Here is a 24,673-nt window from a genome sequence, read left to right as displayed (position 1 = left end):
CATTGGAAAAGACCCCGATGCTGGGAAAGATTGAGGGCAGGAAGAGAAGGGGACGACAGAGGATGAGATGGTTGGATTGCATCACAAACTTGATAGACATGGGTTTGGGTGGACTCTGGGAGTTGGTGATGGACAGGGAGGCCTGGCGTGCTGCAGTTTGTGGAGTTGCAAAGAGTTGGACATGACTGAGCAACTGAACTGAACTAAAAATAGGGACAGAAAACTAAAAACTGCCAAGAAACAGGGAAAGGAACTAAATCTAAGTGAATATAATTGAATGTATAGATTTTGTTTTCACCTTTTGGCTTAATAGCCAAGTTAAGACCGTGGACACGAGGAGAAATCAAAGTGTTAGTCGCTCAGTCGTGTCAGACTTTGTGACCCGATGCGACCCGCCAGGCTCCTCTGTCCCTGGGATTCTCCAGCCAAGAATACTGGAGCATGTTGCCATGCCCTTCACCAGGAGATCTTCCTGATGCAGGGATCGAACCTGTGTCTCCTGCGTTGCAGGCAAATTCTTTACTATTTGAACCACCAGCGAAGCCCGGACCCAAAGGAGGATCTCTGTAAACACTGTGTTATCCTGGCACACAGGATTCCTTTTACACGCCTCTGGTATCACCACCGTTGCAAGCATCATGTGACGGCATGCTGGTGCAATGGAGAGAATGTTCGCAGAAACGTGTCTCTTTGTTATGGGGTCTGTGACTCCATGCCTCACTGGTTCAGGGAGGAACCAAACAATCTTTGGACTTAACGAAAGAAAGAACCCCCCCACCCCCCCGCCTCCCAAGAGCTTAGGGCAGTGTGTCGTTCCTGTTGGGGTAAAGCTCTGATGAGAAGGATTTCAAGGAGCTTTGTGGGGTGCATTGCACAGTCTTCTAAGAAACACAAAGCACTAATTTTCTAATAGTCATTCATCAGGTGCATTCAGGCAGAGAATATAGTTCTCAGGCAGGCATCATCCATCTTGTGGATGAGGAGACAGGGAGATGAGTGACTCGTACGGCAGAGCTAGGCCTTCCAGCCACCTGTCTGCATCTTCCAACCACCCAGGGGCACGTCTCCCTGCCTGGAACTTGATCACCCGCTAGAAATAAGGGCGGCTGCTACAGGAGCGTGGTCTGAAGAGATACAGCGTGAGGCGCAAACACGAGTTGGCGTGTATGATTTTAAATCTGCTAGTAGCCAAGTTAAAAAAGTCAGAATCAGGTGAAATTCATTTTAATGATTAATATACATATGATGATGGAATAATTGTTTAACCCACTGGGTCCAACATAATTTCATTATGTAATAAGTACAAACTGTATCGATGAATTATTAACAGATTGAGGTCCAGGTGTGTTTGGCATCTGAGTCAGCCTGTTCCCGGGCTCAGCAGACGTCTGTGTGGAGAGGCTGCTGTATCCGGCAGATGGGAGAGGGGATGAGAGATTCCCGGGTCTCCTAACACTTTTCATTTTGCAGTGACTCAACTGCCATGAAGCGATCCTGTGCCACCATCCAGATCTAGTTTGGCCATCCCGTCATTTCTAAAAGCGTCTCTCCAGGCCCTCTGCACACGCTGCTGGGCCGGGGAGGAGCCAGTGCCTTCTGCGTCTGCGTCTGCGGGTCTCCTGCTCACGAGCGTGCCTTCTGTGTGTTTCAGGTGACCCGGGTCCTGCCAGCTACGGGAGGAACGGCCGGGACGGCGAGCGAGGCCCCCCTGGGGTGGCGGGCATCCCCGGTGTGCCCGGCCCCCCAGGCCCCCCGGGTCCCCCTGGTTTCTGCGAGCCAGCGTCCTGCACCCTGCAGGCCGGTCAGCGGGCATTCAACAGCAAAGGTCCCAATCAGTGAGGGGCTTGGTGCCACGCGGCTGTCGGTGGAAACCACACCTGAAGAAGGCGCCTGGGGGAGAACGGCCCCTTCAGTGGTACCCTAGGAGTCGATCTGACCATCAGGTTTAGGACAATGGTGCTATTCAGCAAATCCTTTCTCCTTTCTCTTTGAGGGGAGCCACAGAGCAATGGATCAGACAGACAACACCCCTCCTTTTGAGTGAATCGGCAGTCCCATCCCCAGGCTCTTGAACTCACGTGTGCTATCCGTGTGTGGTACGTCACGGGCCGCTGTGCCAATAAACAGAGACGCTGTTTGGTTTACCTCAGTTGCAGTAGTTACTTCCATTTTGTAGTGAGCACGTGTTCTCAGACGCTCGTTCCAGCTCTGCAAGGATTTACCAGATTAGTTAAGAAGCAGCCCCATTACTGTCAAGAGAATTGGTGCTTAAGATCCCCATCACTGTGCTCCTGGGGACTCTGCAGTTGCTGTGCCACTTGGGGTGTTTTCCTTACACCCGTGGGGTTCTCAGCGTCAGCTTGCCTTTCTGCTGAACTGTACTGTATCCAAACCCATTCGTATTTTGGGCTCGTCCATGTGAAAGCAAAGAAAGAGTCTTAATACCCTACCGTTCAGTAGTTTTATTGATGAGATTATTTATTTTCAAGGTTTGAGGTCACGTCTCTTGTTGTACCAAAGAAGCAATAAACATGGTTTCTTACTCTCTTGCATGTTTTTTTTATAGCTGGGTTCAATGAAAAGAAGTCACTTACAGTTGTTCAGATACGTAAAGCTTTTTAAATACTGGCATTTCTGTAGGCCTGTGTTTATGATGTTAGTGCTTTGTTCTACAGAGAAATTAAAAAGCCCTTTCTGCTCCCCAGAGGGTGTGGCCTTGTGACAGAGTTCTTTGTGTGTTTGTGTATGGTGGGGGTAGAGCGTGGCGGGTTGGGGGAGGTGGTAGGGGAGGTTTCATGGACCTTTGAGAAATAAAATGAGAGTTATGAACCCATCCTCCCGAAAAATGTACAAATACACTTGCACAAATCTGCTTGCATGCTATGGCAGATTGCATGGGCCCCCCAAGTCTAGCCTGGCTCGGGTTCTGGGGGAGAAGCTGCTGCCTTCATTTCAGTGCTGTCCTGTTAAGAACTTCACTGCACAAATGATTTATGTTGTACTCAATTTTTTCTTATAAACTGTATAAAGGCAGCTCAGCTAAAGCACTGTATTCTTATCAATAAGATAGGTATTGCCTGGCCCCTCAAGCACTCCATTACTATTTACATAATCACACTGGCCTGCTGTTTTGTCAGCAACTGTATTAACTACGGACCAGCCGTAACATAGTCAGTTTGTGTCACAGGGCATATGATCACCTGTCCCAGGCAAAGCACAGTGCGCCAGTCAGGATCTTCTCCGTTTATGGAACTCCCTTCTCTCAAGTCACGGGGAGTGAGCCCTGATAGGTGTGATGCCTCACCTCACTGGTGAAGCTTTTCTGCCCTCAGTTGGACTCTCAGCATTTTAAAATCTTAGCCCCACTCATTTGGTTAAATCAATCAACATGTAATGTGTATCTGGGTTTCTTTAAAGCCGCTCACAGCCTCGAGTCCCGTGCTCCTGGTGTGTAAGGGGAACAATTCCGGCTTGGCTGCGTAGGTCAGTGCCATCTGCATGCCAGGGAGGACGGTCCTCCTCCTCGTGGAAGAGGTAATCTTTGCAGACGAGACAGCGGTCATAACTGCTTACATGGTCTCCACATGGATGGCAAACCTTTTCAGGTGCTGTGACATATAATCCAGTAAATGCAAAGAAATCGCCTTTATTTTCACCAAGGTGGTTTTATTTTAACTGGAGTGACACAGTCAGATACAACAAAAGAAAAATTAGATAAATAAATACGTTTCTCAGTTCTGATAAATAGGTTTATCAGATTCATAAGAAAATTAAAAAAAATAAAATTTCAAGGAAAAGTTGAATGAACTGTTCTACAAACTTGATATACAAAAGGCTGTACAGCAAGCTCCATAGACACAGCAAACTGGAAACCACCACTTACAAAGCGATTGTGTGAAATGAGCACATCCCCAATGGTGGGAGTAATCCATCGTAAATCCAGTTCAGAAACAGCTTACAGAAGCAGTGTAGACTTGACAGAGAAATTGCAAAGAAAACAGCTCACTGATCCTCTCCATGAAAGAATGTTGATAAATCCTAAATTAGACCAAATCTCTCTCTTTAGCAAAACAGAAATCCTCCAGACCTCGGGGAAGTTGGAAGGTGTCCGAGTTGCTGAGAAGAAGTGTAGGGTAATTACAGGTGGTTAGAAACATGCACGTTATTTACTCAAGGGCTGATGATCTAATTCTAAGCCAGTGTGTCTGTGACACTGTGACCTGATTTCCATCCCACAGATCTGAGAGGTTGGGTAAGAACTGCGGAAATCACTTCCCAGTGACTGAGCACATAAATTCCCCAGCACAGTTTGGGATCATTGGCTTTGTCTAGCAGAAGGGGATGAATGAGTAGTCATATCAGTTTCATGATTGATTTTATTATTTATGGACACACTATTTCAAGCTAACTACATGAATATTGCTATCCTTAAACATTATAAATAAAATCTGATTTACTTGCAACCTGAAATAAGCTTAATGTAAATCCCTGCTTTAGAAGAGAAATCTCTGTATTCTTTATTTTTTTGACTCTTAAAGCTTCTCTGATAATTAACATGTCTGAGTTTAAAAAGAAACTAATAGAGGGGGAAGATCACTAGAAATACATACAGTCACACTAAATATCAAGAAAATGGTTTTTAAACATTTTCTGGGAGCCCTGGCAAAAGGTGTGAAAAAGCAATATTAAGAAAAGCACTAGCCAACAAGTAATCCTGCTGTTTACAAACAGGGAATGGATGTAAATTATTTAAAATACCTTTTTTAGAAAAAGAGCATTTGTTTTCAATAAATATAGGTCAAGTCTCTCTTTTTTTTTCTAGAGTAAAATTGATACTTTTCAGCTATGTACTGAGTCTTTGTTAGTGAGCTTTGATCCAGGACATGGCAGCATTAATTCATATGGCTCAGTAAATATTAAATCAGAATTGGTTTACCATAAGAACATATGACTATAGATACACATGCCCAAAGGCTCTTTAAAGAACTAACTAGAGGAAGTATAATGCATTGGTTGGTACATTATACATACAGTTTAATGTATCTGGTTATCAGGAAGAGGATGCTGACGGATCCTATTTTTGATCTTAATAAACGGGAATCCATGCTAACTTTCCCCTTAACAATCCCTTCACATCTTGCTCTTGAGGCCAAATTTTCTAAGAATACCTACAGAGAAAGTGAATGATGGGAACTGGCTCCAGGGAACTTTCTTTTAAGATTTGTCCGAATTTGTCTCTGGCCTCCACGTTGGAGATTTTCGTGTGAAGAGACTTCAGACTATCCCTCAGAGAGCACACGATTACCTTACTCTTCATGACGGACCTGAGGGTGAGGATCGTTAAGAACTCTGTAAATCATTTCCCAGTCTAAGCAGGAATCTAAATCCATCTGCAGGTTTTGATGGGATTCATTTCTGTTAAAGAGACATGCTGTGTATTTAACCTAATGGCCCATCACTCAGGATGGAAGAGCTTATGTTTCTGAGAAAAGTTAACTCTGACATCTTTCATCTTGCTCAAGCCCACATGATTTAGTGAGGAGATCACCATGTGCGACCAAAGTCACAAAGGCCTGGATACTCTCTTGTTTCTGCTTTTAATTCTCATCCAAATTCATCAGACCAAGCTTTTTATGAGCTGCCACTGAGCTGGGCTGTGAATGTAATTCTTAGAAGCTAAGTGTGGATTCATGTGACAAACGAAAGTATGATTATGAGCGTGGTATTGACATGAGCCCTGCAACAGGCCAGTCTGCACGCCCCTCGGCATCCGTGGGCTCATGGAGGTGAGAGCTTGGGAGGTGAGTGTGCCTGCAGCCTCCCTGTGGCTGACCCCTGTCAGCGGGGCTGAAATGTGGAGCCTCAGCTAAAGAAGAGATGCTGCTAATAACCGCACCTCAGAACTCCCTGATCCGGGATCAAATCCTTTATTGCTGAGATAAGTGACAAACTCATTATGCAACACAAACACACAGGAATCAACTCGTCAAAGCAGTATAACCACGTGGGATTTAGAACAAACCTCGCGCCATTCCACTTAACAGCAGTATGTTGAATTAAACCTTACATAGCTTGATGAGGTAAGATAGAGAACACAGAGAATGGACAAAAAATGCACCCAAAGTCTTATTTTAAAAATAAATAGTTTAAAAATATGTCATAAAACAATCTGAATTTAAATACATTAATACACTGAAAAATATTTATCCCTAAAATGTACTTTAAATAAAAGAGCAAAATAAAAATTTGTGATGCAGTTAGCATCTTTACACCCATATGCTTATCCTTGTCAGGCGACACACATCCTTCTGTTAAACTCAAATCTTACTAACTACCCCCTAAATTTAGCGAAATCTTTTACTTTATTAGTACTCTCTTTTGACACATTCATGAAGCAAGTAGCTAACTCCTGGAGCTGTAACCTATATCACTCACTATTGGCTCTGAAAATGAAAGTTGCTCAGTCATGTCCAGCTCTTTGCAACCCCATGGACTATACAGTCCATGGAATTCTCCAGGCCAGAATACTGGAGTGGGTAGCCTTTCCCTTCTCCAGGGGATCTTCCTAACCCAGGGATTAAACCCAAGTCTCCCGCATTGCAGGCACATTCTTTACCAGCTGAGCCACCAGGGAAGCCCAAGAATACTGGAGTGGGCAGCCTACCCCTTCTCCAGGGGATCTTCCTGACCCAGCAATCAAACCGGGGTCTCCTGCATTACAGGCAGATTCTTTACCAACTGAGCTATCAGGGAAGACTATAGGTTCTGAACATGGCATTTTTTTCCATTTAGATTTTTCTTAGATAGCTTGGTTTTATAAGCCTGCCCTAAATTTGAGAGTCCTTTGGACCGCAAGGAGATCCAATCAATCCATCCGAAAGGAAATCAGTCCTGAATATTCATTGGAAGGAATGATGCTGAAGCTGAAACTCCAGTACTTTGGCCACCTGATGCAAAGAACTGACTCATTTGAAAAGATCCTGAAGCTGGGAAAGATTGAAGGCAGGAGGAGAAGGGGAAGACAGAGGATAAGATGGTTGGATGGCATCACCGACTCAATGGACATGAGTTTGGGTGAACTCCGGGAGTTGGTGATGGACAGGGAGGCCTGGCGTACTGCGGTTCATGGGGTCGCAAAGAGTCAGACACGACTGAGCGACTGAACTGAACTGAACTGAAATTTGAGGTAAAGTTTTGCTATTCTGGGTCTGCTCCTCTGGAAGAGTTTTCTCTGTGTTCACCTGGTTTTCCATTCAATTTAACTAACTCGAGCAGTTACTCTAGCACAATTTTGCTGAGTGAAGTGTTTGGGGTACCGCTCCAGCCACAGCACACAAGACTGAAGTCATTAATCTGTCTTATTTCCTGAGACTCCCAGTAGTTAAACACGTTTCATGTCATGAACGCTTTACCAGTCAACTAATGAGTGAATACAATTCAGTGGGCTAAGTCAGTTTGAAATAATAGGCATAAAAGACAAAAATTCAGTTCAGTCTATACCTCTCCCTCTTGGAAGGCTGTGTAAGCTGTAAGAGAGAGGGCTATAACAGGGGGTCCAAGCCTCCACACTAGCGTTTAAGAATGGACACGGAAACAATGACATTAAACTGTGTGTCTGAAGAAGGTGGACACAGAAAAGTGTGAAAAATAATTGAACAACAAGAGCAATGAACACATCTGCAAAACTATTCTGAGACTTCACTGGAAAAACCTTAAGCATATAACTTAACCTGAAAATTCTCAATATCAGGATATTATTGCCAGTGTTAGGAAAGTTTAAATGGTATTTTGAAAAATAGTGTTTTTCATCGTAAATTTTGTAAATAGTGATACATTTCTAAAAAAATATAATTATACAAATCTAATTATAAACTTTTAAGTACTTTGAACAGTATGAAGATTCGGACATTGTCTAATTCTATCAATGGTCTACTTCTTGTGATAAGCTAAATTCTTTTTATTTGCCAAAAGAGATTTTCTATCCTGTTTAATAGGTAACATGATTACTCAAGTGTTTTCATGTTAATCACTAAAATATGAGGGTAGCATACAAACTAAAGTTACAAATAGTAAATTTTCAAGTTAGCTAGCCATATAAATATACTTATGAAATAAAACTGAAACAGTCAACAAATCAGACGTTATTGTGCCTGCTTCATAAAGATACTTAAAGTGAGGAAAACATAAATTAACAAAAAAAATTACAAAACATAAATTAACAAGAAATTATTTACAAAAGTAAAAAAGAGTAAGTACAAAAGCAAAGGTTTTGATGGAATTGTCTACTCAGCTGTTTCTAGCCTTTTGTGTTTCTGCTGTGGCTGTTGCTGCTGCTGTCACTTCAGTCGTATAGACAGCAGCCCACCAGGCTCCCCAGTCCCTGGGATTCTCCAGGCAAGAACACTGGAGTGGGTTGCCATTTCCTTCTCCAGTGCACGAAAGTGAAAAGTGAAAGTGAAGTCGGTCAGTCGTGTCCGACCCTCAGCGACCCCATGGACTGCAGCCTTTCAGGCTCCTCCGTCCATGGGATTTTCCAGCAAGTCTGTTCAATTCTTCTGATACAAATTGCTTAAGACACCATCTTGTGGACAAAAGGTGATATATCACAGGTTCTCTACAGTGGAGAAAGACTGCAGAAAAGCTCAATCTTATTTAACTCTTAAAACATACTCATAAGAAATCATTTTATAATCCAAACATCAAATGACATCTTTTACAGATAATATATCTTAAGATAATTACTGATGCTCTATCACAAAAGTGTCTAAAATTTTAAAGTTTCAACAATGTTATGAACCATAGAAACAAGCATATGGGATTATCAATACTTTAAAGTCATTAATTACACTACTTTGATAACAAGGTGAAAAATTTCAAAGGTTAAGACTGGCTGTGTTTCTGTTACAGTTACGAAAAAATGGTTAATGTCTTCAGCAGAAAAGAAGAATAACAAAGTCATGAATTATTCTTCCTTTTTCTAAAGGCCATAAATATTAATTGAAGTCAAATCTTGTTCTTTGCACAGAAGGATTTCTATCTGACAGTGTTACCTGATCTTGACACAAAATATTAGACTGGAATTCAAACATACTTTTATGGGGCAAACACACAACTTTCAATTGCCATCATGTGTGTGCCTGCTAAGCGGCTTCAGTCACGTCTGACTCTTTGCGACCCCATGGACTGTAGCCTGCCAGGCTCCTCTGTCCACGCGATTCTCCAGACAAGAATACTGGAGTGGGTTTCCATGCCCTCCTCCAGGGGACCTTCCCGACCCAGAGATTGAACCTGCAACTCTTGTGTCTCCTGCATTGGCAGGCAGGTTCTTTATCACTCGTGCTACATGGGAAGTCTGTTGCCATCGTGGCCTGCAATTACTTTGTATTTAAACATACTTTGTTGTGTGGAGTCCAGACAAGAGATAACTCATGAAATGTGGTCATTCTTTTTCTCTGCTGTGGACACTGCTGACTTCTGTGTGCAAGTGAACAAAGGTTCTGGAATGAAACAAAATGAGACAAGAGAACTGGCCACCACCAAGGCAGTTAGGGGAAGTCTTCACACCCTGTCTGGGGCCTTAAATTATCCACGTTCTTTTCGTTAAAAGAATCAGGCAACTGCCAGGTCTTCACTTTACTGGTGCTGTGTTTGCCGGGTGCAGCCCTTCTTGCTGCTCTTTGCTGCTTCTCCTGCACAGGCAGCCAAGCAGAGTTCATTCTGTGTGATGCAGCCCTTTCCTCTGGTTATCCCCAAGTAGGATTGAATCACACATGTCAGTTGTTTAGAAAGGACCTGAGTCACTGTGACAACTCAAGTTTATAATTGGCATCAACTCCTCAAACCACCTGACTAAATCCAGACCCTTGCAACAGGAATAAACCAGTCCAGCATTAATGGAATTTAGAAAAAGAAAGGTTCTGAAATACTTAACTTGTAGAAAGGACACATGAAATATTCTCTGGAATTAAAATGAGAGAATCTGTAAAACAAGAAAATGAACTGAGTCTTCTTGCGTCTGTGAAGGGATCGACTCCAGGAAAACAATGCACTGATCACCAGTGACAAAAAAATTCATGAAAGCAGTAAAATGCTAAAATAAATACTTCTGGATTAACAAAGAAGCAAAAGAATAAGCAAACAATTAATATGAAAAAATAATCTTTGAAAACATATAAAATGTTTTTAGCTTTATGACAAATTCAAGTAAATTAATGAATGGCAGAGGAGTTGTAAGCTTTCAGAAAATTCAACAAACTAAAGCTCCACAAATTAAAAGCTCAAGATATACACATAGCACCAGATTTTAGACCTCTGTACATTTTGTGGGGATAAATGATCATTTTACTAAGAAAATGTATATGTATATTCTGATTGTGTCAGTCTAAAACACAGCACCATTGTAGGTATTGCACAGGAAAGAAAATGAAGGAGAAAATAAATTTAAAATTAACAACACTTGAAATAAATAAAATGACCTTGGAAATGAAAATAAATAAACTTGGAAGTGAAATATACAGCATCTTTCAACATGAAATAATAAAAAGGTTGTACATATGCACAGCCATGTAGATAGTACCTGACCATCAGTTCATCCAACTACAATGAAAACCAGTTCAAACCCTGGGTGCATTTGAACAAAGCTGCCTCCATGGAGGCACGCTGCCCACAAGACCGTGCTCACAGCTTTTCACAATCTGCCCCATGGCAGATGCCTGTGGCGGGGCCGGGGCTGGGGCGGGGGTGGTGCACGCCCTCGGCATCCCTAGGACCCGCCACTCAGATTTCAACAACATCCTCCTGCCCAAGGTTCCAGGAAATCGTTTTCAACCAACAGTTTCTCAAAATAATGTATGGCCAGGCCATGAAACTACCATTCAGCTGTTTGGTTGGCAATCACACGTTTTTGTTCCTGGTCAGAGGATGTGGTCCAGGCAGTGTCTGTGCCCCTGAAGTGTGTGGACTCTTGCTCGGTCTCATGGATTTCCTTCACGGCCCTGAACCTCTCGCTGCAGCTTCTGAGAAGCATCATTCTTCCTACAAGCTTCCAGGCTTCAGCTTGTTGATATGCATCTGTGGATACCACACGCTCATCTTCTAGCACAAGGAGGTTTCTTTTCCAGTTGCTAGAAGTCCCATCCTTTGTTCTGGTGGCTGGTTCTTAACATCTGAGAGTCACGAGGTCAGAAGGCTAATGTACTTGGGCCCAAAGACTCTGCAAGGCCCTTTAAACTTTGAAAGTACCAAAGACAGCTGGGTGCCTTCACCACCAGACACCTCCCAGAAAGATCAGCTTTCTGTTTCCCAAATGAGAAACTCGGCAAAGGGACCACAGTGCTGGGCCTTGACTTCGCTCCTTCCTTCTTACGCAGGACACACTCATGCTGGTGGGACTGCTTTGACTGGAGCTCATTACACAGGAGCAACAAAATCATTTCAGTAGTTGGCTCTGGTAGGATTTTGGGCTCCCTGATAAGACAGCCTCCTGAGTTTTCTTCCAGAATCTAAATTATGAAGGTCTTATTGCCTATCTATTTCTCTACATAAGTAGAATGGATAAAGGATGGTATGAGAATTCTTAAGCTATAAAAGTAGTCAAAAACATTCAGCAGGAGCAATGCACTATTTCAAAAAAGTTAACGAAATTGTCAGCAATGATATTAAATTTAAATACCAAGGAAACGTCCAGATAAGTCCGAAACTTTAAAATTCAGAAACGAAAGGCCAAATACAAGTTGATAAGACTACAAAACGTACATCACCATCAGTCTACTAAATCATGAGATATCACTTTCTCTTAAAGAAGAACAAATGATAAGATGTGCTTGCATATTTCATAGAAAACCCTGAATAAAAAGCATAATAATGGTGAAGCAAGACATGGAATGAATTTGGAAAAAATTCTGAAAAGGTTGATATCGCAGTTACTATAGGAATAGGATTCCAATTTTTGTTTTTAATGTCTTGCCTACACCAAAAAAAAAAAAAAAAAGTCACCCACGATCACGAGGGTCTGACAGTATTAAGAAAGCTCCAACAGCAAGGAGAGGTGACTGGCATCAAGTCTTCCTCAGGTGTGGTTACTTCCCACCTGTTCGCTGTCGGGTGTGTGAGACGGGATACAGGCAATCCTCTGGGTTACATCTTCCACTAGGTCCTGGGGGGCCCTGGGGCCCTGGGGCACCTGGTGAGCCTGGCAAGCCCGGAGCTAATGAAATAAAAGACCCCATCAGAATGCAGGTCAACATACAGATCATCCTCCCTCTCTCCAACCAACACGAGTCATTCAGTGTCAACTGGAGCGACACTAAAGGGCCACAGGGAGCAGGCATGGCTCCAATTTTTGGAGGCTGGCTCATGCTGCGAAGATAATATCACTATTACCTGAAGTCCCAGGAAGACCCGGGCTCCCTGGAAGCCCAATTCCCGGTTCCCCCCTTTCTCCCTTCTGTCCTCGGTAGCCTAAGGAGGAGATAAACAAAAAGAGAGAAAAAAAAAGTAAGCGTGTTCTCTGACTGATACACATTCAGGAGATACTTTGAGGTGCACGTGGAAAATACACCCAGTGGAATATCTCCACACATTTATATCTGAAGACTATGCTACAGACACTCAGTACAATACTGGATCCAAGACAACAGTGGCCTGAACAGTATCCTAAATTGATACGTATTCAAACGTGAAAAGTCACCAGGATTTCTTTTCTATAGCTGACTTTCATTTAACATATGTGAACAAGAAGGAAAAGTGTTTGTAGTTAAGTCATTTGAAAGTACCCTTCCAAATCTCTAAACATTTCTGCAGTAAAATAATATTTACTACCTGGGATGTATTTAATAGTTCCACCCAGTTCCCACTATTACAGAGACCTTGTTAAGCTTACTCTCACTCAGTCATCTCAGTGAGTGCTTAATATCACAGGCTAAAAAATTAGGAAGAAAGAAAAATAACTGAAGAAATATGAACCTTTGATTAACAAGGATTAATAACACTGGAACATAATTCCAAAAGAAGAACATATCTGCTAAAAGCTATGTATTTAAATTTAGTTCTCAGATTTTAATATAATGCAAAATACATTATTCCACATGAATCTCAGTGCATATGAGGTGTCATAAAACAAGAAAAATAATTTATGTGTTTGTAAAACACAGTAACATTTATATGTCTCCTGTCAAATGTGAAAATGCATTTGTACAAAGCTCTCATATCATTAGGTTAATACCGACCTGCTATTAATAGATAGAGGTGTTGAACTGCACAAAGCACATGAAACATTTTTACTCCAATTTCCTATTAAGGTCCCAAGCTCATTCCTTATGAAGCCTTCCCCAAAGCCATAGGGTCTTATTTTATAATTGTTTCACAACAAAATTTCATATAGGAATGCTAATAAGGTCAGTAACAGCTTCCCCATTTTTCTAGAATAAGTTTTTCACCCCTTTAGGGCAGGCCTCTCCTGAAATTTGGAAAGGACTTGAAGGCTGGTCTGTCTGCAAAGAGACATGTGTCTGCATGGCTTGTAGGTGCAGGAGGACAGTTTGGTATCAGTGTAGCCTCTGTAGGAAAACAGAAATAAAACAGCAGCAGTGTTCTAACCCAATGTATCTAGAGGGTCTTGTCATTGAAGAACTGTGTTTGTTGTAGTTTTTCAGGTAATAGCCTTGGAGATTTCCATTTCGACTCTCGGGGTTTATTTCTAAAGTTGTAAGTCAGTGCATTTATATGCATGCTAGAAAAATGAGGTCAGAAAAAGAGTGTTACTGGCATTTGGGAAGGGTAATTCTTCATGCAGGGCCTTACAAGCTGTTTGAAGGCCTTATGCGTTGTTTGTCCTGACCCCAATTGACCACTGTGTCCTTCATCATTTTGACACACATACGCTTTGTACTTCCTAAGGCCCCGACTGTTAACAAATCTGAAAAGTCAAATCTGTATCAGTCACATGAACTACTCTATGGGCCACTGGATTACAAATAACAGAGGGTTTCCCTCATTATGAACCAATAACAGCTGAACTTTATAAGTTCAAAAGTAAGAACAATCATTCCCAATACTGTCCCTCCAAGGTTGATGGAAGCTAGAAGGCAGGATCTGTTTTCTCCTGCTAACTCCACATCCGCTGAGCGTGCAAGGCTCTTTCTAAAACGGATAAGGCTTTGAAGTGTGGCATCCATTCTTGAGGATTTTCACAGAGGTGGGAACTCAGCATGTGTTTGAGAAAAGTTTAAGTAAAGTTCTTTCAGGATTCCTGACCAAGATGGTGAACTGGAAAGCCCTGAGCTCACCTCCTCCCATAGACACACCAAATCTACAACTGCATGTGAAACACTATATCTGAGGATGGATGGCCTGAAGATAGGAGAACAGATGTTCCACAACCGAGGATACAAAGGCGAGGCCAGATCAAGACGGGCAGGAGGCGCAGAGAAGTGGTCCAATCAGAGGCCACTCCCCTGGCGTGCTGACCACAAGGGGAGGGACGCCACTGACGAGAAGGTTACCCCGAGGAGTGAGGGGTCCACGTCCCTTGTGGGGCTCGCCGGCCTTGGAGACCTGCCCTGGGAAGACAAGTTCCTGTAACACCTGTCTATGAAAGCCAGCAGGGCCTATCTCCAGGAGGGCCCGAGGGCTGTGGGAAACCAAGCCTCCATCCTTAAGGGCTCCTGCACAAGCCCACTTGCTCTGAGTCCCAGCACACAAGCAGCAGCTTGAAAAGCACCTGGGTCTGCTTTGCAGGGGCACTGCATCCTTCTACTTTTCTGTATATTCATTCCATTCATTTTTGAGAGTTTGATATTGAAACTCCAACTAAAAATCTTTATCTATTTAAAAAATAATTGTAATATATAGTGGAACTATATGTAACTTTGTTCTACATTTTCCAAGTCTCCTATAAGTGTTTTTTTATCATATTTTCATAATTTAAAAAATAAAAAAGAGAAAAAAAAACACTTTCTAATCTGAAATTGCCAAGACTTTGCTTTTTCTTTTTTAAAATCATGAACAGTGTTGAATATAATCAATTAAGTTTTTTTCTGAATCTATTAATATGATCATAATTTCTTTTTTTTTTATCTGCTTATGAGGTAAATTACATTAATTGATTTTTAAATGTTAAACCAATTTTGCCTTCCTATAATAAACCTTGATCTTGAAATAGTAGAAAAATAAGAGTATCTGGGTCATATGAGAAAGTGGTTCACTGACTGATTTTAGAGCCTGTGACAGAGGGGCAGGATGCAGTGGCTGCCGTTCTGCAGACAGATGTGCTGGTAAGTACTGTGTTCTCTCTCTTTCCATCTGCTTGGCCCAGTGCTGGTGGGCAGCGTTCTGCCACTCCCCATCCACCTAGCTACAACACTGTGTGCCTCCCCCCAGCATTCCTTGAGGAATTGCCCTGCCCAACATGTGTGCCCCGGCCAGTCACTCCAAAGCAGCTCCTGTTCCACCCAGTGGGCAGCCCCGGGTGGCATGGGTGCCCCCCAAAGTAATTCCCACTCTTAGAGTCTGGCCCCGTATGTCAGTGTGTCTGTCACAGTCATGGCTGGGTCTTGCAGCCAGCCAGCTAGGGGCAAATCCTGCCCATAAGTGCCCCCAACAGCAATCATGACCCAACTACAGCAGGAGGACGCATAAGTCCCACAGGGGATACCCCGGGAGCACTGCTCTAGAAAACAGGGGGCATCGTGCTCTTGGACCCCACAGGACACTTTCCACGTAAGGCCACTCTCTCAGACCAGGAGATGTAGCTGAGAAACCTAATACAGAGAAACAAACACAGGAAGTTAGGCCAGCTGAGGAGATAAAGGAATACCTTCCTCATGAAAGAACAAGATAAACTTCAGAAAAAGAAGTTTTTCTTGAGAAAAATGGAGATAAGCAATTAACCAGATAAAAAGGTCAATGTAATAGTCATAAAGATGCTCACCAAACTTGGGAGAAGAATGGATGAACCCAAGGAGAACTTCAATAAAGAGATAGAAAGTATAAAGAAGAACCAGTTACAACTCAAGAATACAATAACTGAAATAAAAAATACTGTAGAGGGAATCCATAGCAGATTAGAGGATGCAGAAGAGTGAATCAGTGATTCAGAAGACAGGGTAGTGAAAATCACCCAGTCAGAGCAGGAAAAAAAGGAGTCAAAATCTGAGGACAACACAAAGCTTACTAATACTTACAATTTAAGGGCCCCAGAAGGAGAAGAGAGAGAAAGGGCCAGAAAGCCTACTTAAAGAAATAAAAGCTGAAAACTCCTCTAAGCTGGTGAAGGTGACAGGCCTCAAAGTCTAGGAAGCATGTGCATGTGAGCTAAATCACTTCAATTGTGCTTGGCTCTTTGTGACCCTATGCACTGTAGCCCACTAGGCTCCTCTGTCCATGGGATTCTCCAGGCAAGAATACTGGAGTCAGTTGCCGTGCCCTCCTCCAGGGGATCTTCCCGACCCAGGGACTGAACCCACGTCTCTTACGTCTCATGCATTGGCAGGCAGTTTCTTTACCACCAGTGCCACCTGGGAAGCCCCTAGTAACCACAGAGAGTCCTAAAGAAGATGAACCCAAAGCGATCCATACCAAGACATGTTATGATTAAAGATCTAGAGTTAAAGAATCTCAAAAGTAGTAAGGAAGGAAAAAACTACTTAAGTACAAGGAAACACCCATAAAAATATCAGTTGATAGAAGAAATGGATAAATTCCTAGAAACACACTCTTTCAAGACTGAACCAAGAAGAAATGTTACTTGAATAGACCAATCACTATTAATGAAATTGAATCAGTAATTAAAAAAAAAAACTGCCACAAAGTTCAGGACGACACAGGTGAATTCTACAAAACATTTTATGAAGAGTTAACAATTTTCCTTCTCAAACTATTCCAAAAAACTGAAGAGGAAGAAACACTTCTAAACTCATTCTATGAGGCATTACTCTGGTACCAGAATGAGACAAGGAAGCCACAAGGAAAGAAAATTACAGATCAATATCCCCCAAAAAGCATAGATGTGAAAACTGCAACAAAATATTAGTGAACTGAATATAACAAAATATTAAAAGGCTCGTACATCATGATTGAGTGGGATTTATTCCAGGGATACAAGGATGGTTCAATATCCACAAATCAATCAATGTGATCTTTACTGTTCTGTTTAGTTGCTCAGTTGTGTCTGACTCTTTGTGACCCCATGGACTGCAGCACGCCAGGCTTCCCTGTCCATCACCAACTCCTGGAGCTTGCTGAAACTGATGTCCATTGAGTCAGTGATGCTATCCAACAATCTCACCCTCTGTCATCCCTTTCTCTTCCTGCCTTCAATCTTTCCCAGCATCAGGGTCTTTTCCAATGAGTCAGCTCTTTGTATCAGGTGGCCAAAGTATTGGAGCTTCAGCTTCAGCATCAGTCCTTTCAATGAATATTCAGGACTGATTTCCTTTAGGATGGACTGATTGAATCTCCTTGCAGTCCAAGGGACTCTCAAGAGTCTTCTCCAACACCACAGTTCAAAAGCATCAATTCTTCGGCACTCAGTTTTCTTTATGGTCCAACTCACATCCATACATGACCACTGGAAAAACCATAGCTTTGACTAGATGGACCTTTGTAGGCAAAGTAATGTCTCTGCTTTGTAATATGCTGTCTAGGCTGGTCACAGCTTTTCATTCAAGGAGCAAGTGTGTTTTAATTTTATGGCTGCAGTCACCATCTGCAGAGATTCTGGAGCCCCCCAAAATAAAGTCTCTCACTGTTTCTATTGCTTCCCCATCTATTTGCCATGAAGTGATGGGACAAAATGCTATGATCTTAGTTTTCTGAATGTTAAGTTTTAAGCCAACTTTTTACTCTCCTCTTTCACTTTCATCAAGATGCTCTTTAGTTCCTCTTCACTTTCTGCCATAAGGGTGGTGTCCTCTGCATATCTGAGGTTATTGATATTTCTCCCGGCAATCTTGATTCCAGCTTGTGCTTCATCCAGCCTGGCATTTCACATGATGTACTCTGCATATAAGTTAAATAAGCAGGGTATCAATATATATCCTTAATGTATTCCTTTCCCAATTTGGAACCAATCCATTGTTTCATGTCCAGTTCTAACTGTTGCTTCTTAACCTGCATACAGATTTCTCAGGAGGCAGGTCAGGTGGTCTGATCTTCCAATCTCTTTCAGAATTTTCCAGTTTGTTGTGATCCACATAGTCAAAGGCTTTAGTGTAGTCAATAAAGCAGAAGTAGATGTTTCTCTGGAACTCTCTTGCTTTTTCTATGATCCAGTGGATGTTGGCAATTTGATCTCTGGTCCCTCTGCCTTTTCTAAATCCAGCTTGAACATCTGGAATTTCACGGTTCACATACTGTTGAAGCCTAGCTTGGAGAATTTTGGTTTTAGCTTGGAGAATCAATGTAGTACAAATGAATAAACAAAACTATGCAGAAAAAGATTCACAGATACCGGGGTCAAATTGGTGTTTGCCAGTGGTGAGTGGGAGTTCGGGGGAAATAGATGAAAGGGATTAAGAGAGTCAAATTTCCAGGAATATAATAAATAACTCATGGGAGTATAATATATAGCATAGGAAATATGGTCAATAACATTGTGATAACTTTTTATGGTGACAGGTGGTTACTAGACTTGTGGTGATTAATATATAATGTGTATAAAGATTGAATCAGTATACTGTACACCTGAAACAAATATAATATTGTATGTCAACTACTCTTTAATAAAATTAAAAAATTAAAACCAAAAAAAAAAACAAAAATAAGTAAGTGCTTTCTTATAAAACTCTTCCAAGAGGAAAGATCTGGAAAAATTTGCCTCTCTTAAATAAAAGAGGACCTCAGGAGACCTGAGGTATATGGGATGTCAGCTGGATCATGCTTCCCAGGACTTCTTTGATCCTAATGTGGTACCTTCTTATTCACTCCTGGCAGCAGGAACAAATTAGGTCCTACAGTGAGGACCCAGGTGGGAATGAAGCACACCAGGGAGTGCTCTGCTCAGTGCACAACGGGAAGGCAATGATCAGAAACCCACAGGAGGTAAAAATCTAAACTCTCTGGAAATGCTGTTGAATTTAAAAAGGTGTCAACAATTACCTCTTTCAGGAATTTAGGAAAAATGCAAGTGAGGTGACCCAACTCAGAATCACACTTTCTGTAGGAGGATCAGGGTGTTAAAGAGGGTGCACTAGTTTCATCATCAGAATCTCGGTAGGAGCAGTACTTCCCCATTCAAACTGGATTGTGAACTTCTAAAATAGTCATATTTAGTTTTACTGCACTTTGCAGATACTGAATCTTTTACAAATTGAAGGTCTGTAGCAACTCTGTGTCAAAAAGTATTGGTGTTGTATTTTTAATTTTTCATGATTATTATATTTGTTATGGCTCTATAAATGGGACAACAAAGTCTCAATGACAGCACATCTGTTTACAACATGGTTTACTGAGCATTTTAAGCCCACTGCTGAGACCTATCGCTCAGAAAAAAGATTCATTCCAAAATATTACTGCTCATTGACAATGTACCTGGTCACCCAGGAGACCTGTCAGAAACATACAACAAGATTCCTGTTATTTTCATGCAGCCCACAGACCAAGGAGTCATTTTGACTTTCAAGTCTCATTCTTTAGAAAATACATTCTGTAAGGCTATAGCTGCCATAGACAGTGATTTATCTGATGGATCTGGGGGAAAATAGAAAAACTTCCAGAAAAGATTCACAATCCTAGATGTAAAGAAGAACATTCACAATTCACAGGAAGAGGTCAAAGTATCAACATTAACAGGAATTTGGAAGAAGTTGATTTCAACCCTCATGGATGATGTGGAGGTGGTCAAGCCTTCAGTGGAGGAAGTAACTACAGGTGTAGTGGAAACAGTAAGAGAACTAGAATTAGAAGTGGAGCCTGAAGATGGGATTGAATTGCTGCAATTTCATGATGAAACTTGAATGGAAGAAGGGTTGCTTCTTATGGATGAGCAAAGAAAGTGATTTCTTGAGATAGGATTTACTCCTGGTAAAGATGCAGTGAAGCTTGCTGAAATGACAACAAAGGATTTAGAATAGTGCATAAACCTAGTTGATAAAACAGCAACAGAATTTTGAGAGAACTGATTCCAACTTCAAGTGTGGATAAAATGCTATCAAACAGCACTGCTGTTACAGAAAAATTGTTTGCGAAAAGAAGAGTCAGTTGATGCAGCAAAGTTCATCACTGGCTTATTTTAAGAAATTGCCACAGCCACCCCAACCTTCAACAACCTACAGTGGGTCCTACAGGAGGTAGGACCCTGATCACTTGGCAGCCACCAACATGGGCACAAGACTGTCCACCAGGAGGAAGATTACGAAGAACTAAAGGCTCAGAGGATGGTTAGCAGATTTCAGTAATGAAGTAACTTCTAATTAAAGTATACATGTTGTTTTTTTTAGATATAATACTATTGCATCCCCAACAGGCTACAGAATAGTACAAGCAGAACTTTCATATGCACTGAGAAACCAGAAAATTCACATGGCTTGATTCACCGACATGTCTACTTCTTGGTAATGGCCTGGAACCACCCCATGATATCTGCAGGGCATGCTTGAAGTCTCATGTCAATTTCTCATTGCTCTCCACATGCTCCAGCTTCTCTGGTAAGCCAAGAAAATTCTATAAAACCCCTTTAAATTTCTGTCCTTCCCTAAAGATAGCATATTCAAAAGCAAGAGACATTACTTTGCCAACAAAGTTCCGTCTAGTCAAGGCTATGGTTTTTCCTGTGGTCATGTATGGATGTGAGAGTTGGACTGTGAAGAAGGCTGAGTGCCGAAGAATTGATGCTTTTGAACTGTGGTGTTGGAGAAGACTCTTGAGAGTCCCTTGGACTGCAAGGAGATCCAACCAGTCCATTCTGAAGGAGATCAGCCCTGGGATTTCTTTGGAAGGAATGATGCTAAAGCTGAAACTCCAGTACTTTGGCCACCTCATGCGAAGAGTTGACTCATTGGAAAAGACTCTGATGCTGGGAGGGACTGGGGGCAGGAGGAGAAGGGGATGACAGAGGATGAGACGGCTAGAGGGCATCACGGACTCAATGGACGTGAGTCTGGGTGAACTCCGGGAGTTGGTGATGGACAGGGAGGCCTGGCGTGCTGCGATTCATGGGGTCGCAAAGAGTCGGACACGACTGAGCAACTGAACTGAACTGAACTGAAAGATAATGAGACAATAAAAGTCTCATTCTATAGTGCATGTCTCAAACCAAACTATGTCATTTCAAATGAAAAAAAAAATTTTTTTTTCCTGAAAAACACTGAAAAAAAAATGTCCCTTTTAGAAATTTCTGAAGAGCCATCATCAGACAGAATTTGCGTGTGGGCAGAACACCTGGTGTCTCGCTCAGGCCCACCTTCTATTTCTTCTGTGTGGGTTTCTCACTTCAGCTTTTCCTCAGACTCAGTCACACTGTGTCAAGAAGAGGACTAATCAGCTGACAGTCTCTGAGCTTTCATGGTCTCTAAGGTAACAGTAGTTTTTATAATCATCCATCATGCAGAGGGTAACAGTTTTATATGCATATTTTTTTCCTTTTTGAGAAAACTTTTAAATTGAGCAGAGAAAACTTTGAAGTTACACTCCTAACTGCATATTCTGAGTACTTCATATCTATTTATCTACCAGAGAAAAACCCTTCAGTTCCAGTCAGCTGTGGTGAGGCACCAAGAATTGACCAGTAATCCTTCTCTTTACTATAATAAGGTTTCCTGGTGTCTTTTGACAGGATTATCAATACAGCATGACTATAGGCAAATATTTCTTAAAAACAAATCCTATAGTGCAAAGGTTTTTTTGGACTGCATTTCTGGAATGCAAAAGTAGGAAGTCAAGAAATACCTCGAGGAACAGGCAAATTTGGCCTTGGAGTATAAAACGAAGCAGGTCAAAGGTTAAAAGAGTTTTGCCAAGAGAACGCACTGGTCATAGCAAACACCCTCTTCCAACAACACAAGAGAAGACCAGATGGTCAATACTGAAATCAGATTGATTATATTCTTTGCAGCCAAAGATGGAGAAGCTCTATACAGTCAGCATAAACAAGACCAGGAGCTGACTGTAGCTCAGATCATGAACTCCTTATTGTGAAATTCAGACTTAAATTGAAGAAAGTAGGGAAAACCACTAGACCACACAGGTATGACCTAAATCAAATCCCTTACGATTATATAGTGGAAATGACAAATAGATTCAAGGGACTAGATCTGATAGAGTGCCTGAAGAACTATGGACAGAGATTCATGACATTGTACAGTAGGCAGTGATCAAGATCATCCCCAAAAATAAGAAATGCAAAAAGGCAAAATGGTTGTCTGAGGAGGCCTTACAAATAGTTGTGAAAAGAAGAGAAGTGAAAGTCAAGGAGAAAAGGAAAGATATACCCATTTGAATGCAGAGTTCCAAAGAATAACAGGGAGAGATAAGAAAGCCTTCCTCAGTGATCAATGCAAAGAAATAAAGGAAAAAAATAGAATGGGAAAGACTAGAGATCTCTTCAAGAAAATCAGAGATACCAAGGGAATATTTCATGCAAAGATGAGCAAAATAAAGGACAGAAATGGTATGGACCTACCAGAAGCAGAAGATATTAAGAAAAAGTGGCAAAAATACACAGAGGAACTGTATAAAAAAGATCTTCATGACTCAGATAACCACGATGGTGTGATCACTCACCTAGAATCAGACATCCTGCAATGCAAAGTCAAGTGGGCCTTAGGAAGCACCACTACAAACAAAGCTAGTGGAGGTGATGGAATTCCAGGTGAGCTATTTCAAATCCTAAAAGATGATGCTGTGAAAGTGCTGCACTCAATATGCCAGCAAATTTGGAAAACTCAGCAGTGGCCACAGGACTGGAAAAGATCAGTTTCATTCCAATCCCAAAGAAAGGCAATGCCAAAGAATGCTCAAACTACCACACAATTGCACTCATCTAGCAAAGTAATGCCAAAAATTCTCCAAGCCAGGCTTCAACAGTTCATGAACTGTGAAATTCCAGATGTTCAAGCTGAATTTAGAAAAGGCAGAGGAACCAGAGATCAAATTGCCAACATCTGTTGGATCATGAAAAAAGCAAGAGAGTTCCAGAAAAACATCTACTTCACAAGAGAGTTCCAGAAAAACATCTACTTCTGTTTTATTGACTAGGCCAAAGCCTTTGACTGTGTGGATAACAAGAAACTGTGGAAAATTCTGAAAGAGATGGGAATACGAGACTACCTTACCTGCCTCCTGAGAAATATCTATGCAGGCCAAGAAGGAACAGTTAGAACCAGACATGGAACAACAGACTCATTCCAAATTGGGAAAGGAGTACATCAAGGCTGTATATTGTCACCCTGCTTATTTAACTTATATGCAGAGTACATCATATGAAAAGACAGACTGGATGAAGCACAATCTGGAATCAAGATTGCTGGGAGAAATATCAATAACCTCAGATATACAGAGGACACCACCCTTATGGCAGAAAGTGAAGAAGAACTAAAGAGCCTCTTGATCAAAGTGAAAGAGGAGAGTGAAAAAGTTGGCTTAAAGCTCAATATTCAGAAAACTAAGATCATAGCGTCTGGTCCCATCACTTCATGGGAAATAGATGGGGAAACAATGGAAACAGTGGCTGACTTTATTTTTTGGGGCTCCAAAATCACTGAAGATGGTGACTGCAGCCATGAAATTAAAAGTTGGTTACTCCTTGGAAGGAAAGTTATGACCAACCTAGACAGCAGAGACATTACTTTGTCAACAAAGGTCCATCTAGTCAAGGCTATGGTTTTTCCAGTAGTCATGTATGGACGTAAAAGTTGGAATATAAAGAAAGCTGAGCACAGAAGAATTGATGCTTTTGAACTGTGGTGTTGGAGAAGACTCTTGAGAGTCCCGTGAACAGCAAGGCGATCCAACCAGTCCATCCTAAAGGAGATCAGTCCTGGTGTTCATTGGAAGGACTGATGCTGAAGTTGAAACTCCAATTCTTTGGCCACCTGATGCGAAGAAATGACTCATTTGAAAAGACTCTGATTCTGGGAAAGATTGGCGGCAGGAGGAGAAGGGGACAATGGAGGATGAGATGGTTGGATGGCATCACTGACTCGATGGACATGAGTTTGAGTAAGCTCTGGGAGTTGGTGATGGACAAGGAAGCCTGGTGTGCTGCAGTCCATGGGGTTGCAGAGTCAGACATGACTGAGCAACTGAATTGAACTGAACTGAAACTTAGATACTGTGCAAATTTTGAGTAGACACCTGAGTTAATAATGATAAATAAGCACATATTATTGCTGTTATTATCATTGGAAGATTATTAAATACATTTAGATTAGCAGATGATCAGCTTTAAATTTGAATGAATAATAGTTAAAAATCTATTTCTGGCATGTCAAATATTAACAAGATATCCTATACTAAATGTATAGTAAAATTTATATAATATATACCAAATATATTATATATAATCTATATACATATTTTATATGTATGAACACTTGTTTTTAATATGTATTCTGGAGAAGGAAATGGGGTTGCAAAGGAGTTGGATATGACTTAGTGAATAAACAACAAAAATTGTATATTAATATACATAACTTACGACTTAACAGTGATTAGCATGTTATAAATACAGAGAGTGAAA

General features: G+C 41.5%; 2 protein-coding genes across 3 annotated transcripts in view; one reads left to right on the top strand and one right to left on the bottom strand.

Moving 5' to 3' along the window:
• The window catches only part of COL9A1 (collagen type IX alpha 1 chain), a 90,085-nt gene extending 87,542 nt beyond the window's left edge, over window positions 1-2,543 (top strand). Inside the window, 1 exon segment of the mRNA XM_070795675.1 lies at window positions 1,652-2,543. Coding sequence (XP_070651776.1) covers window positions 1,652-1,839 — 188 coding nt within the window. The 3' untranslated portion in view covers window positions 1,840-2,543.
• A 3,354-nt stretch (window positions 2,544-5,897) lies between these two features.
• COL19A1 (collagen type XIX alpha 1 chain) overlaps window positions 5,898-24,673 on the bottom strand; it is a 452,305-nt gene continuing 433,529 nt past the window's right edge. For both annotated transcript variants that reach the window (XM_070795674.1, XM_070795673.1), the window contains 2 exons: window positions 12,382-12,459; window positions 5,898-12,205 (listed from right to left, as the gene is read on the bottom strand). In XM_070795674.1, the coding sequence (XP_070651775.1) occupies window positions 12,078-12,205; window positions 12,382-12,459 (206 nt within the window). In that variant the 3' untranslated portion in view covers window positions 5,898-12,077. The remainder of the gene's footprint in view (window positions 12,206-12,381; window positions 12,460-24,673) is intronic.

The sequence above is a fragment of the Bos indicus genome, chromosome 9, assembly GCF_029378745.1.
Source record: "Bos indicus isolate NIAB-ARS_2022 breed Sahiwal x Tharparkar chromosome 9, NIAB-ARS_B.indTharparkar_mat_pri_1.0, whole genome shotgun sequence".
NCBI lineage: Eukaryota > Metazoa > Chordata > Mammalia > Artiodactyla > Bovidae > Bos > Bos indicus.
Note: the sequence above shows the minus strand (reverse complement) of the source record. Positions and strands in the feature narration are given on the sequence as shown.